At 48.5% G+C, this 12,500-nt stretch overlaps 1 protein-coding gene across 1 annotated transcript in view; it reads left to right on the top strand.

Annotated features, from left to right (window-relative positions):
• The window catches only part of LOC308172247 (alpha/beta hydrolase domain-containing protein 17A-like), a gene marked incomplete at its 3' end in the record, with an annotated part of 9,017 nt that extends 1,064 nt beyond the window's left edge, over positions 1-7,953 (top strand). The window contains exons 3-6 of the mRNA XM_080547153.1: positions 1-371; positions 1,828-2,022; positions 2,208-2,387; positions 7,728-7,953. The exon at positions 1-371 is cut by the window's left edge and continues 99 nt beyond it. Of these exons, the coding sequence (XP_080403279.1) occupies positions 1-371; positions 1,828-2,022; positions 2,208-2,387; positions 7,728-7,953 (972 nt within the window). The remainder of the gene's footprint in view (positions 372-1,827; positions 2,023-2,207; positions 2,388-7,727) is intronic.
• Positions 7,954-12,500: the final 4,547 nt, after the last annotated feature.

Genomic DNA, 12,500 nt, shown 5'->3' with positions numbered 1-12,500 from the left:
GAGCCCACCTACTCCATGATCCCCGACCCAGAGACGGCGCCCGCCGCCCCCGCCCCCGCCGCCGCCGCTGCCGGGCCCGGGACGACCGGGACCCCTGCCGCCCCTCCCTCCCTAGGAGCCCCGGGGCTGCGCTCCCGGCTGGGCGGGGGTGCCGCCGCGGGGGACCGAGGGGGAGGAGGAGGAGCGGGAGGTGCCGGGGGTGCCGGGGGAGGGGTCGGAGCGGCGGAGGGCAGGTGGAAGCTCCACCTGACGGAGAGGGCGGAGTTCCAGTACTCTCAGAGGGAGCTGGACGTGACGGACGTGTTCGTGACCCGGTCCACCCGGGGGAACAGGGTGGGGTGCATGTACATCCGCTGTGCCCCCAACGCCAGGTGAGACAGAGACTCTCCTCCTCCTCATCACCTAGTTATCACACCAGGTTAGGACTAATGCACTATGGTCTGTTTACATGTGTGAGGGTCCCACGGATATAAACACAGGTTGTAAGGGCACGACTGTCTGTTGTGTTTTATTAATAACACGTCGGAACATTTCTTGGGAATCGTTCCTCATGACAAGTCGGTGCCTTGGAGGGGGGCAATGGTTCTGGGTTTTATATTGGACCGTACGGTTCTCCATCCACGGTCCAATACGCACTAGTGAATGTGGGTTTTTAGGGTTTATGCTGCGTTCCGTTGAAAGTCGTGGGTGGAGTTTGTCTGGAACGCAGTTGCTTCTTGTTCAAATGTTTGCTCATGGCGAGCAGAGTTGAGAACATGGTTTGAGGAAGCCCCGGATTCTACAAATCTGCGTTGTGGGGTCATTTTGGTTTTGGCACTGAAGACAATGACGAGGGAACGAAAACAGTGAACAGAAATTGCTTCATGGGTGTCGTATATGCGCATAATGTGTATATGGTCTACCAGCTGTCATGGCTAAAGTGCACTTTTATTTCTTCCTCTCCTAAACTAGTAGTCAAGGCTAAGAGGCACTTTTACATTTGAAATATTTTTTTTTGTTTATATATATTTCTATTTTTATATTATACAATATACCAGTCATATTCTGGAATGTGTCTGAATGTTAAAGGTCCATAAGTATAAGCAAAATAAAGAAAAGTAACAGTTTTACGCACAAAAAAACAAAAAAACGAAGTTCATACCGAACCGTGGGCCAACTGAACCGTTGCACCCCTAGTGCCTTGTGTGCCCTCTTGTCTTTAACTCCATCTTAACTGTGCCTGCCAGGGAGGTGCCATCAGTTACCTGTAAGGAACGTGACAACACAAGTATTGAGCTGGGGCAGTGGTGGCACCTAGTGGAGAGTGAGTTGAACAGAAGGTCATGAGTTCAAATCCCACCTGGGGAACACCACCACTAGTGTGCCCTTGAGTAAGACACTTAGCCCTAAGCTACTCCAGGGAGACTGTCCCTGTCATCTCTGATTGTAACCTCTGTCTCCCCTCTCTCCTCCTCTCCTCCTCTCCCCCTGTCTTCCCCCTCCCCCTCTCTGTTTTCCCCCTTTGTCTCTCCCCTCTCTCCACCTCTCCCCCTTTGTCTCACGCCTCTCTCCTCCTCTCCCCCTCCCCCTCCCCTCTCTCCCCCTCCCCCTCCCCTCTCTCCCCCTCCCCTCTCTGTCTCCCCTCTCTCCTCCTCTCCCCCTCTGTCTCCCCTCTCTCCTCCCCCCCCCCTCCTCTCCCCCTCTCTCTCCCCCTCCCCCTCCCCTCCCCTCTCTCCCCCTCCCCCTCCCCTCTCTGTCTCCCCTCTCTCCTCCTCTCCCCCTCTGTCTCCCCTCTCTCCTCCCCCCCCCCCTCCTCCTCCCCCCCCTCCTCCCTCCCCTCTCCCCCAGGTTCACGGTGTTGTTCTCCCATGGTAACGCGGTGGACCTGGGTCAGATGAGCAGCTTCTACATCGGCCTGGGCACGCGCATCAACTGCAACGTCTTCTCCTACGACTACTCCGGCTACGGCGTCAGCACGGGCAAGCCCTCGGAGAAGAACCTCTACGCAGACATAGACGCCGCCTGGCACGCCCTGCGCTCACGGTGAACAGACACAGCAGACAGACAGACAGACAGACACACACATTCCAGATTATAGAATTGGTTCTTTGGTCAAACAAACCTAGTTGTTGAACATGTATCCTATTTACCTTTTAACGACGTGTGTGTGTGTGTGTCTCTGTGTGTGTGTCTCTGTGTGTGTGTGTGTGTGTGTGTGTGTGTCCCAGGTACGGCATCAGCCCAGAGAACATCATCCTGTATGGTCAGAGCATCGGCACGGTGCCCACGGTGGACCTGGCCAGCAGGTTTGAGTGTGCTGCCGTGGTGCTGCACTCACCCCTCACCTCCGGCATGAGGGTGGCCTTCCCCGACACCAAGAAGACCTACTGCTTCGACGCCTTCCCCAAGTAGGTCACACACAATATCTAAAGGACATACATACTAGCAGTCCATGCCTACACATAGGATGTTATTCACACCAAATGATGATTACAGTGGATTGACAGATACAGTATCAAAACTGTACAACAGACAGTATTCAGCTCATGGGTACAAGAAGCATCGCCTTCTCCATATTGAGCGGCTACCAATAATAGCAGATACTGAGCAGTACTTTGCTCACTGTTTGGCCCTTCTCTTAGATAGAGCAGCCGTTTGAAGTCTTGAAGCTTTACAGTGCCTCGTACAGCGTTGCGGCGGGCCTGAATATGGAAATGACACTAGGGGTGGGACGATTAGAAAATGTCATGTCACGATTATCGTGGGCAAAATAATCGCGATCCACGATATTATCGCGAGAATTATTATATATATATATATTTTAATGCCAATAAAACACACTGTAATCACTTTAACTTAGATTTTGTTGTATTTTTAGGACATTTTAAATCAGTAATTCAAATTCAGATTCTAGTGGCACATATCTCTGGCCATAATCCGGGTCCTTAATGTGGTATATGAGGTCAAAATCCTAAGTATGACAAAAATGGCTCAAATAGCCCCAGCCCTCTAAGGGTTAAGAAAGAGCAATTCCTTTTCGGCCAATCAGCACCTTTCATTAACGTACACAAGGAAGTTTAAAGAACGCACTCCCAGTGTTGCCAACTTCCAGAGCCCCTTGGCGACTTAATTAGTCAAAAGCGACCAGCGACAAATCTAACTTCCTTTTCTGGTCATTTGGGGAATTATTGTAAAGCATCTAACATATCCTGTATTCCACGGTTCACGTTACAACCGAGCTCAGGAGAGACGAGTAGGGATACAGTCTATGGCGAGCGAGGGTTGCCGTCTCCTCTCTCCCTCAACACTCACTCCCGCGGCCAGTCTGATAGCAGCCGCGGGGAGCGTGCCGTTGTGCGCGCGGCTCATGTGAGGAATTGCAATTATATTACAGTAACAGTCGCTAACTTGACTGCAAAAGTAATGTAGACTAGGCTGAAAAATAGCGCCAGACATTTGTTAAACACAGTTTATTCATAACATACGATTATGACGATTATTCAAATAATTAAAATTCTCCACGATTAAGTTATCGCGGGTGTTTTTATCGCGATTAACGATAAAAACGATAATCGTCCCATCCCTAAATGACACCCTCTGAAATCAGATCCACAATTCGATCATGCCTACATATGTAGAGCCCTTTATACACACACACACACACACACACACACACACACACACACACACACATAGACAGACACACACATAGACAGACACACACATAGACAGACAGTCAGTCAGACAGTCAGACAGACATACAGACAGACAGACACACAGACACAGACAGACAGACACACACACAGCCCACATCAAACAGAAACCATACTTACTGATAATCTGTTCCAAAGTAGTTTTTTATAAGGTTCTACGTATCCCTGTTACTGGTGTTGTTGCACTACTCACAGTTCACCAGCTCAGTGGCCTTGCGGTTAGAGTGTCCACCCTGAGATCGGGAGGTCGTGAGTTCGATCCCTGGCCGAGTCTTACCACCAAAGACTATAAAAATGGTACCTGGTGCCTCCCTGCTTGGCACTCAGCATTAAGGGTTGGATCGGGGGGTAAGACCCTGCGACATACCAGCGTCATGTCCAGGGGGTGTACATCAAGCCGCCTCATGTTACGTAAACAGGAGATAGGCTCAAGAACCATCGGTTCTCAGGCTACCGTAAATCCTCTAATAGTGGCCTCTATTCCACTAAAGGCCGGTCTCTTATAATGGTCAACACCAACAAATACAGGCCGTCTCCAATACAGGCCAGGTCCAATAAACAAAAAAAAAACTGACAGTAATATCTGGTATGACGGTTACTACGGTAAACTCCTGGTGCCTGTTATATAATGTAACTACAGTAACTTGTATTAAGGGTACATGCCACAAAACGAAAGAAAATTAGCTTGGAGCTAGAGGCTAAACTTTTACACTGGATCTACTCAATGCGGGACAAACACAATCGTTTCTCGAGGCAAAATTATACAAAGCAAAGGAGATTTATTTACATTTACATTTTTGGCATTTAGCAGACCCCTTATTCCAAAGCAACTTACAAACGATACATTTGACTAAGCAAGTAAATCATCAATTCACCAGTCGTAGCAGAAAGAGTAATTCAGCTCAGGCCAGGGGCCATTGGCAGTCGTCGTGATAGAAGAAGAAAGAATGTTCTCTTTTTTTTTGGGCTGCAGGTAGGCAAGCACCAGGTTCTTGAATCTGATGCGAGTTGCTATCGGGAGTTAGTGCAGGGTGCGAAGGAGGGGGGTGAAAATTGAACATTTGAAAATTTGGGGAGGTTGAACACCAGACGGGCAGCAGCATTCTGGATGATCTGCAGAGGTAGTAGTCAAGGCGGGAGATGACCAATCACTGGGTCAAGAGTTGCGCTGTTTCTCTGGTGAGGAATGGACCAGGATCACTCCAAGGTTCTTGGCTGTCAGGGTGGGGGTTACAGTAGACTTCTCCACTGTGATGGAGAAGTCTTGGAGAGGGCAGGCTTTCCCAGGGATGAAGAGTAGCTCAGTCTTGTTACGGTTGAGCTTGAGATAGTAGGCTGACATCCATTTAGAGATATCAGAGAGACAGGCAGAGATGTGTTACCACATGTAGGTCAGCGGGGGGGAAGGACAGTTGAGTGTGTCACTAACCCACCATCCTGCAACACAGAATCAAGGACAAGACAGCAGTGGAGGGAGGAGGCCGTAACAAGTGTCATCTGCGTAGCTGTGGTAGGAGAACCCGTGTGAGAAGATTACCGAGCCAAGAGACTTGGTATAGAGGGAGAATAGTAAGGGCCCTAGGACAGAGCCCTGGGGTACCCCAGTGGTGAGGGTTCGTTGAGAAGACAACAATTCTCTCCAAGTCACCTGGTCGGAGCGACCCGCGAGGTAGGAAGCGAACCAGGAGTGTGCGGTGCCAGAGATGCCCAGTTCTGAGAGGATGGAGAGAAGGATCTGGTGGTTGACTGTGTCTAAGGCAGCAGACAGGTCCAGGAGAATGAGAACAGAGGAGAGGGAGGAAGCTTGAGCAGAGTGGAGGGCCTCTGTGACAGCAAGGAGAGCAGTCTCAGTGGAGTGAAGCCGGATTGGTGGTGACCAGGTGTTCCATCTTACGGAGATAGTCAGTTAGTTGTTTAGATGCAGCATGTTCAAGGGTTTTGGAAAGGAAGGAGAGAAGGGATACCGGTCTGGAGTTGTGGACAGAGGACGGGTCAAGGGTTGGTTTCTTGAGGAGAGGCTTGACTCTGGCTATCTTGAAGGCAACCGGGACAGATCCTGTGGATGAGGAATTGATTACGGTGGTAAAGAAGGACGTCTGAGGAAATGGATTTGAGAAGAGGGGAGGTGATAGGATCAAGAGGGCAGGTGGTTGCCCGCTTAGAAGTGATCAGTGTGAGAATCTCATCAGGGGAGAGGGGGGGGAAAAGATTATGATGAAGCCAGAGACAGAGTGTAGTGTAGAGAGTCTGGAAGGGTTGTTAGCAGCGTTTGTAGGAGGAGGAGAAAAGGTGCTGCTAATGTCATCAACCATTTTTTTCGAAGTAGGTGACAGTCACAAAGTCATCAGCAGACAGGGAGGAAGGAGGAAGGGGAGGAGGTGGGTTGAGGAGTGTGGACTCTTGAGGAGATCTACTCTTCAGTGGGTGCTGGAGCCGGCAAGGAGTTTGTGGCTAGCAGTGGCTAGCTCTAAAAATGTCTGAAACACAAAATGCTTTCACTCCGGTTATTGTTAATACAACAGTTTAATCGGTCGTTATATGCTGTAATCTGGCTGTTTACGTACTGGTAGGCCTCTTTGATTAGTGTTGTTGGATGACGCAGGGCGTATTTTCACTGTGAGAGATGCAGTGCCCTGTATTTTGCTGATACTGATATCTGATTCTTATTGGCTGTGCTGTAAACTGGCCAGTCCGCCATTTGTTTAGTTTAGTTTTTATGTGGCATCGGGCACATTTATGTTATATTGTGTTAATACCTGTGGTGTTCCAGTTTATTGGTAATCTGATCCTTATTACGATAACTTAACTGTGACGTTAATGTGTTTGCGTTGTGTTGGGTTTGTGCAATGTTTTGCGATAAAAGTCAGGAAATGAAGGGATTATATCCATGAGAGTTTAATTTTAAGAAATAAAGGCCTCCCTCTGATATAAGCCTGCCTGCCACAAAGGCCTGGTGCTCTCTGCGGCTCAGTAAATAAAGGCCCCGGCCAATATTAGAGGATTTACGGTACTTACTTTTTACTTACGTATCCCTGTTGCTTTAACAAGAGAAGGTATCTAGGATTTGCATATTAACAGTAAGTAAGTCAAATTTATTTATATAGCACCTATCACAGACCAGCGGTCACAAAGTGCTTTACATAGGCTATAAAAACATAATTAAAGAGCAAAAGTAACAGCAGGTTAAAAGAAATAGGTAAACAAGTGAAAATAAAAACAAGAAACAAATAACAAGTGTACAACAAATAATAACAAGATACAAAAAGACAGGCTTTTGGGGTTTGTCTGTACAGGACAGTCTTGAGCTGTTTTTTAAATGCTTCGACCGAGACCGCTGATCTAAGTTCCAAGGGAAGAGCATTCCGAAGTTTGGGAGCCACGGTTTGGAATGCTCCATCACCTTTGGTTTTTAATCTGGCACGGGGGACAACCAACAAACCCTGGTCAGAGGACCTGAGAGACCTACTGAGAGACCTACCTACCAGTGTTATTACACCCTAGGCAGCGTCGTGTGTGTCTGTAAGGTGTTTATAAACCTGTCTATCACAGCGTAGACCGGGCTAAAAAAACGTTTATAACATGTCTATTACATCATAGACCGTTCTAAAAAAATTAGGGTAGTGGTGGTCTACGGGGATAGTGAGTTGGACTGGTGATCAGAAGGTCATGAGTTCAAATCCCACATGGGGAACACCACCACTAGTGTGACCCTGAGTAAAGCACTTAGCCCTCAGTTACTCCAGGGAGACTGTCCCTGTCATCTCTGATTGTAAGTCGCTTTGGATAAAAGCGTCTGCTAAATGGTAAAAATGTAAATGTCTAAAAAGACGTTTATAACATGTCTATTACAGCATAGACCGTTCTAAAGAAACGTTTATAACATGTCTATTACAGCTTAGACCGTTCTAAAAATGTGTTTATAACATGTCTATTACAGCATAGACCGTTCTAAAACAAGGTTTGCAGGAAAATTGCTATACAAATAAAGGTTATTATTATTATTATTAAAAAGTGTTTCTACCATGTCTCTTACAGCATCGAGAAGGTGTCTAAGATCCCCTCCCCGGTGCTGATCATCCACGGGACGGAGGACGAGGTGATCGACTTCTCCCACGGCCTGGCCCTGTTCGAGCGCTGCCCCAAGGCGGTGGAGCCCCTGTGGGTGGAGGGGGCGGGCCACAACGACATAGAGCTCTACAGCCAGTACCTGGAGAGGCTCAGGCGCTTCATCAACCAGGACCTGGCCACACCGCACGCCTGAGGAGGGAGGGAGGGAGGGAGGGGGTGTGTGTGTGTGTGTTTTCAATGTGGGAGTGAGAGAGTGCGTCTGTGTGTCTGTGTGTGTGAGGGTGTGTGTGTGTGTGCGTGTGTGTGTGTGTGTGGCGAATCTCAGAAATGAAGCACCTCGTGATTCACAGGCTTGTTAGACTGTGTCTGTGTCTGTGTGTGTGTGTGTGTGTGTGTGTGTGTGTGTGTGTGTGTGTGTGTTTGTGTCTGTGCGCATGTGTGGGAATGTGTGAGAGAGTGTGTGTGTGCATGTGTACGGAGGAGACTCACCTCCGGAATTGAAGAATCCCTCATGCATGGACCTAGAGGGGCGAGCCCCACCCCCCCCCAGGACAGCTGTCCTGTCTCTGAAGAAGAGGAGGAGGTGGTGACAGAGGACATCTCTGGGGCTATTGGGGTTGTGTGGCGTCCCTGGTGGCCCATCTCACCTCTGTCTGGCCTTCTCAGTGTGTTGTGGTTGGGATGTCTCTCTGCTCTGCCCACCGCCAGGCCAGAGTAGCAGGACTGGGGACCATGTGGGAAGGAGTGACACCCTAACCTGTATGGCAGTTATGTATGTCCTCCCTTCTCCTCCCTTCTCCTCCCTGCCCCTCCCTGCCCCTCTCTTCTCTTCCCTTCCCCTCCCCTCCCTACTGTCTCCCTTCCAAGTGAAAAGATCACAGAACGGCCCGATTCCATTTCAGCTCCCCCGAGCTTCCCCTGGTTCCTTACCGTCGACACTACCCTTTCGGTGTTCACAGATTCGAAAAAGCGCGGCTAGGCGTCAAGCAACGCGGTCGTCGCTCCATCCTAGCCCCTCACGTAACCGAAAGGGAAACCTCTCCGCCTCTATAGCTTCCCCCCCCCCCCCGCCCCTATTCCGCCTGTTAGCACCCACGCGGCAAAGGAGCTAGCGGAAGCAGAAACAGGCTGAATTGGAACGGGTCCCTTAGTTTCGAGAGCCGTAACGACACCGAAATGTCAAGAGTCACTCTCGTCCCAAACGGAGCGCGTGGCTACTATAGCCGCGGCGGCCATTTTGAGCCGCCTCTCGGAGAACGAAGGTTACCGCGATAACCGAGCGATGACGAGGAGGTACGGTGTCGTCTATGAAGTCCAGTATTACATTATTTGTTTGTTTGGCTGTCGGCCCAACAGGGCTAACCTAGCCTGTCCACGTTCAAACGTTCACTCATTTCTGAAGTCAAAAGGAGTCGGGGACAGAGGCCTCGACGTCTTGTCCGCGTAGCCCCCCCCCTCGTCCCCGATAACCATCGCTAGCTTGTTTACTTCACTAGCTAGGATGGCTTCTCTCACTCTCCGGTAGGATTTTGGTTAATGTGAAATAAAGTCGACGACCGAAGAGAGGTCTTGAGTGAATTCAACGTCGTAGTTTTTTTCTGTTTACGAACAAGACTCTCTCTCTCTGTGTGTAGCCGCTGAGACTAAAGATTCAGTTTGAGGTTTGGAGGAAGAGAGAAGAGAGAGGACTGAAGACTGAAGACCCAGTGGTCGGTCGGCGTGTGTCTGAGACCATCCAAACTGTCAAACCCAACCTGACGTCTTTGCTCCGTTTTTGTCAGTTTGGTCGGATTTGGTCAGCTCAGCGCTCTCTGCTCTCTGATTTAGTCAGCTCAGCGCTCTCTGCTCTGATTTAGTCAGCTCAGCGCTCTCTGCTCTCTGATTGGTCAGCTCTCAGCTCTCTGCTTTCTGATTGATCAGCTCTCTGCTCTCTGATTGGTCAGCTCAGCTCTCTGCTCTCTGATTGGTCAGCTCAGCTCTCTCCTATCGTCTTTGACCATCAAAACGGGAATGTTTTTTCTTAAAACAGTGATGGGGGGGGGGGCAGAAAATGATGTAGTCTTTACGATACTATTCAGTTTTTCTTTTCTTCTTTTCTTCTATAAACAACACCTTTTAAAAGAAAAAATAGCACTCCAAGGAATAAGCTTTCACTCATCGTCAAAACCCTTTTCTCCATGGTGGGTTGTTTGGGGCTGTGGGCTGAAGGCTGGGTTGTGTTGGTGTGCAGCCGGGCCGCTGGTACGCGGGCTCCTCCACAGACCAGGTCCTTGGTTCTGGTGCACTTGAGCTCACATATGGGAGGCAGAACTTCTTCATGTCTGACCCAAGCCATAAACCAGCCTCTCACTGTTAGTGTGGTGCAGGTTCCACCACACACACACACACACACACACACACACACACACTCACACACATGCATAAACACACACACACACACACATAGTTTACACTTAAACACATACTGACACTCAATTTATATACACACACGGAGCAAGCATGATCATGATAAGCAGGTCTTAAGTTCAGCACTATTGTACAAAGCATCCAAAGTGTAGTTAGTTAGCCTAATAGTATGTAAGTTTGTGCGTCTACTTTAACATTGTTTGATTTTTTTTAACGGACCCTCTTCAACAGGTCAGCAGCGAAGGACACTAGTGTCCCGTCTCAACCCCCCCCCTCCCCCCCAACCCCGTCGATCCCAATGGGTCGGATAGACCCGAGGAGTCAGCAGCATGGGTTGATCGATCGATCGTTCCACGTCGCTTTTCCACCTATCCGAAATCCGCCGTAATCTACGCAAAGTTTTGGCGGTTTAGGAGCTAGGGACGAACGGGGGAACGAGACCCTCGCCAGAGTCTCATCTCGCCCCTCTTCCCTGCCAGCGTCAGCGTCGGGCACCGGCGCGCTCTATTGAAGAGACCGTACTGTAACTGGTGCTGACGACCACACCTCGCGGTGGTCAGTCGTCCCCTGGTGAGAGGAGCACCTCCCTGGGCGGTGGAGGGCGAACGAACAATAAAACTAGCTGCTTCTCCACCGTCAACCAGGGAACCCTACGCCCGTCTCCCTAGGTGACAGAACACGCCCCTTATCGTCACACACCGGGGGGGGGTCCTCGATCTAGACTCTCTCCACTGGAGAAAGAGAACGTCGAGAACGTTGAGAACGTCACCCCGCCCGCCCCCCTCTCACCTCTAGAGTTTTTTCCTGGTCAGGTGACTTCGACCAGGGGAGAACTCCCATGCCCCCCACCCTCGTGCAGTCTTTGAATATGTGGCGACGGGGGGTGGGTGGGAGGGAGGGAGGGAGGGATGCGATACTCCACTTTACGAAGAGAGAATAGTCTCTCTGGATCCTTTAGGATAAAAGAAGCGTAGGGGGTTTGATGCTCTGAGGAGAGCTGTATGCATGTTCCATTGTTTGTGTTTGCTGGGCAAGTGTCAGGGGAGGGAAGATAACTAAGTAGTGTGTGTGATGTCAGAGGACGTCGAACTCCAGGCATCGGACAGTTTAGCGCTTTTTAAACAAGGGGGACGTCAACTGAGTTTTTTTTATTACTGAAACTAACTAATGTATTGTTTTTTGAGTTTTGTGCTAGAATTGGGGTGGGGATATATGCTGGGGTGGGGCTTAGACAACGAGTGGGAGGTTTCTATGGTTACTGTACTTAACTATTCTATTCTATTCTTTGTTTGTATTATGATTTGTAATTTTATGTTCCCTTTTTTTGAACTGAAAATATGATGTAATGAAGTTAATTCATCGGACTGAATCTTGACCTTTTTATTGACAATGGTAAAACAATAAACAGTTATGTACAAAAATATGAAACTCGACTTATTGACTTATAAAATCACACACTTTATTATCAATCAATGACGTATCAATATCAATAAAAAGTGCATCAGGTATCAATCAGTAACAGTTTATGAGGAGTGATCCAAAAACATTGAGGTGGGAAGATATTAATTTAAACTTCAAAAGTATATATATTTTTATACCACTCAATATGATTTGTATTGGTAGTAAACATGCTGAGTAGCAGATTAGAAATTCTGTTTGAGAGATTAGATTTGACAAAATCCTGAGTCTACCATCCAACACACATTTATGAAGACAGTTATGCATCAGTGATACTGATAATTGAAACAGTTAATCAAACAAAATATGTCTCTGGTAGAGATATGAATCAAAAGTAATGATTGAAAGTAAGCATGCAGTTTATGCACGACCGCACAGTGGTGTAGAATGTAGTTGCCACTGACTGGACACTGATTTAAGGTCATTCTTTAGTTTTAATTCTCCTTCCTGGACATGGCTCGATGATTTGGGGAGGTCTGGAACTGATCGTAGGTCTGTGCCAATGGGCAACTTTCACTGACGAAGGTCACATCGCCGTGTGGTTCTGAGCTGCCTCGATAATAGAGGAGAGAGCTCCCTCTACTGGCCGTCTAACGCTACTACCAGTGTTCTACACTACTAAGTCTCCTGTAGCCATGCTTCAAAGTCCTTCTTCTCACGTCTCCTTTGGGACTGGAGAATGTTATATTAGCATAAGAGGATGAAAGAAAGAGGGTGGGCTTTTAGCATCAATGCTACTAATGGCTAATATCGGAGTGCAAATAGAGGTCAAGAGAAGTGAACGAGAAATGCACAGCAAATGGGGACTTCTGTTAAGAAAAGCTTGATAACGACCTCATTGTCTTAATGATATATCGTACAATACATTTGTTTTCT

This window comes from Nansenia antarctica (genome assembly GCF_963989245.1).
Source record: "Nansenia antarctica genome assembly, chromosome: 16".
NCBI lineage: Eukaryota > Metazoa > Chordata > Actinopteri > Argentiniformes > Microstomatidae > Nansenia > Nansenia antarctica.
This window is presented reverse-complemented; position numbering and strand designations above follow the sequence as displayed.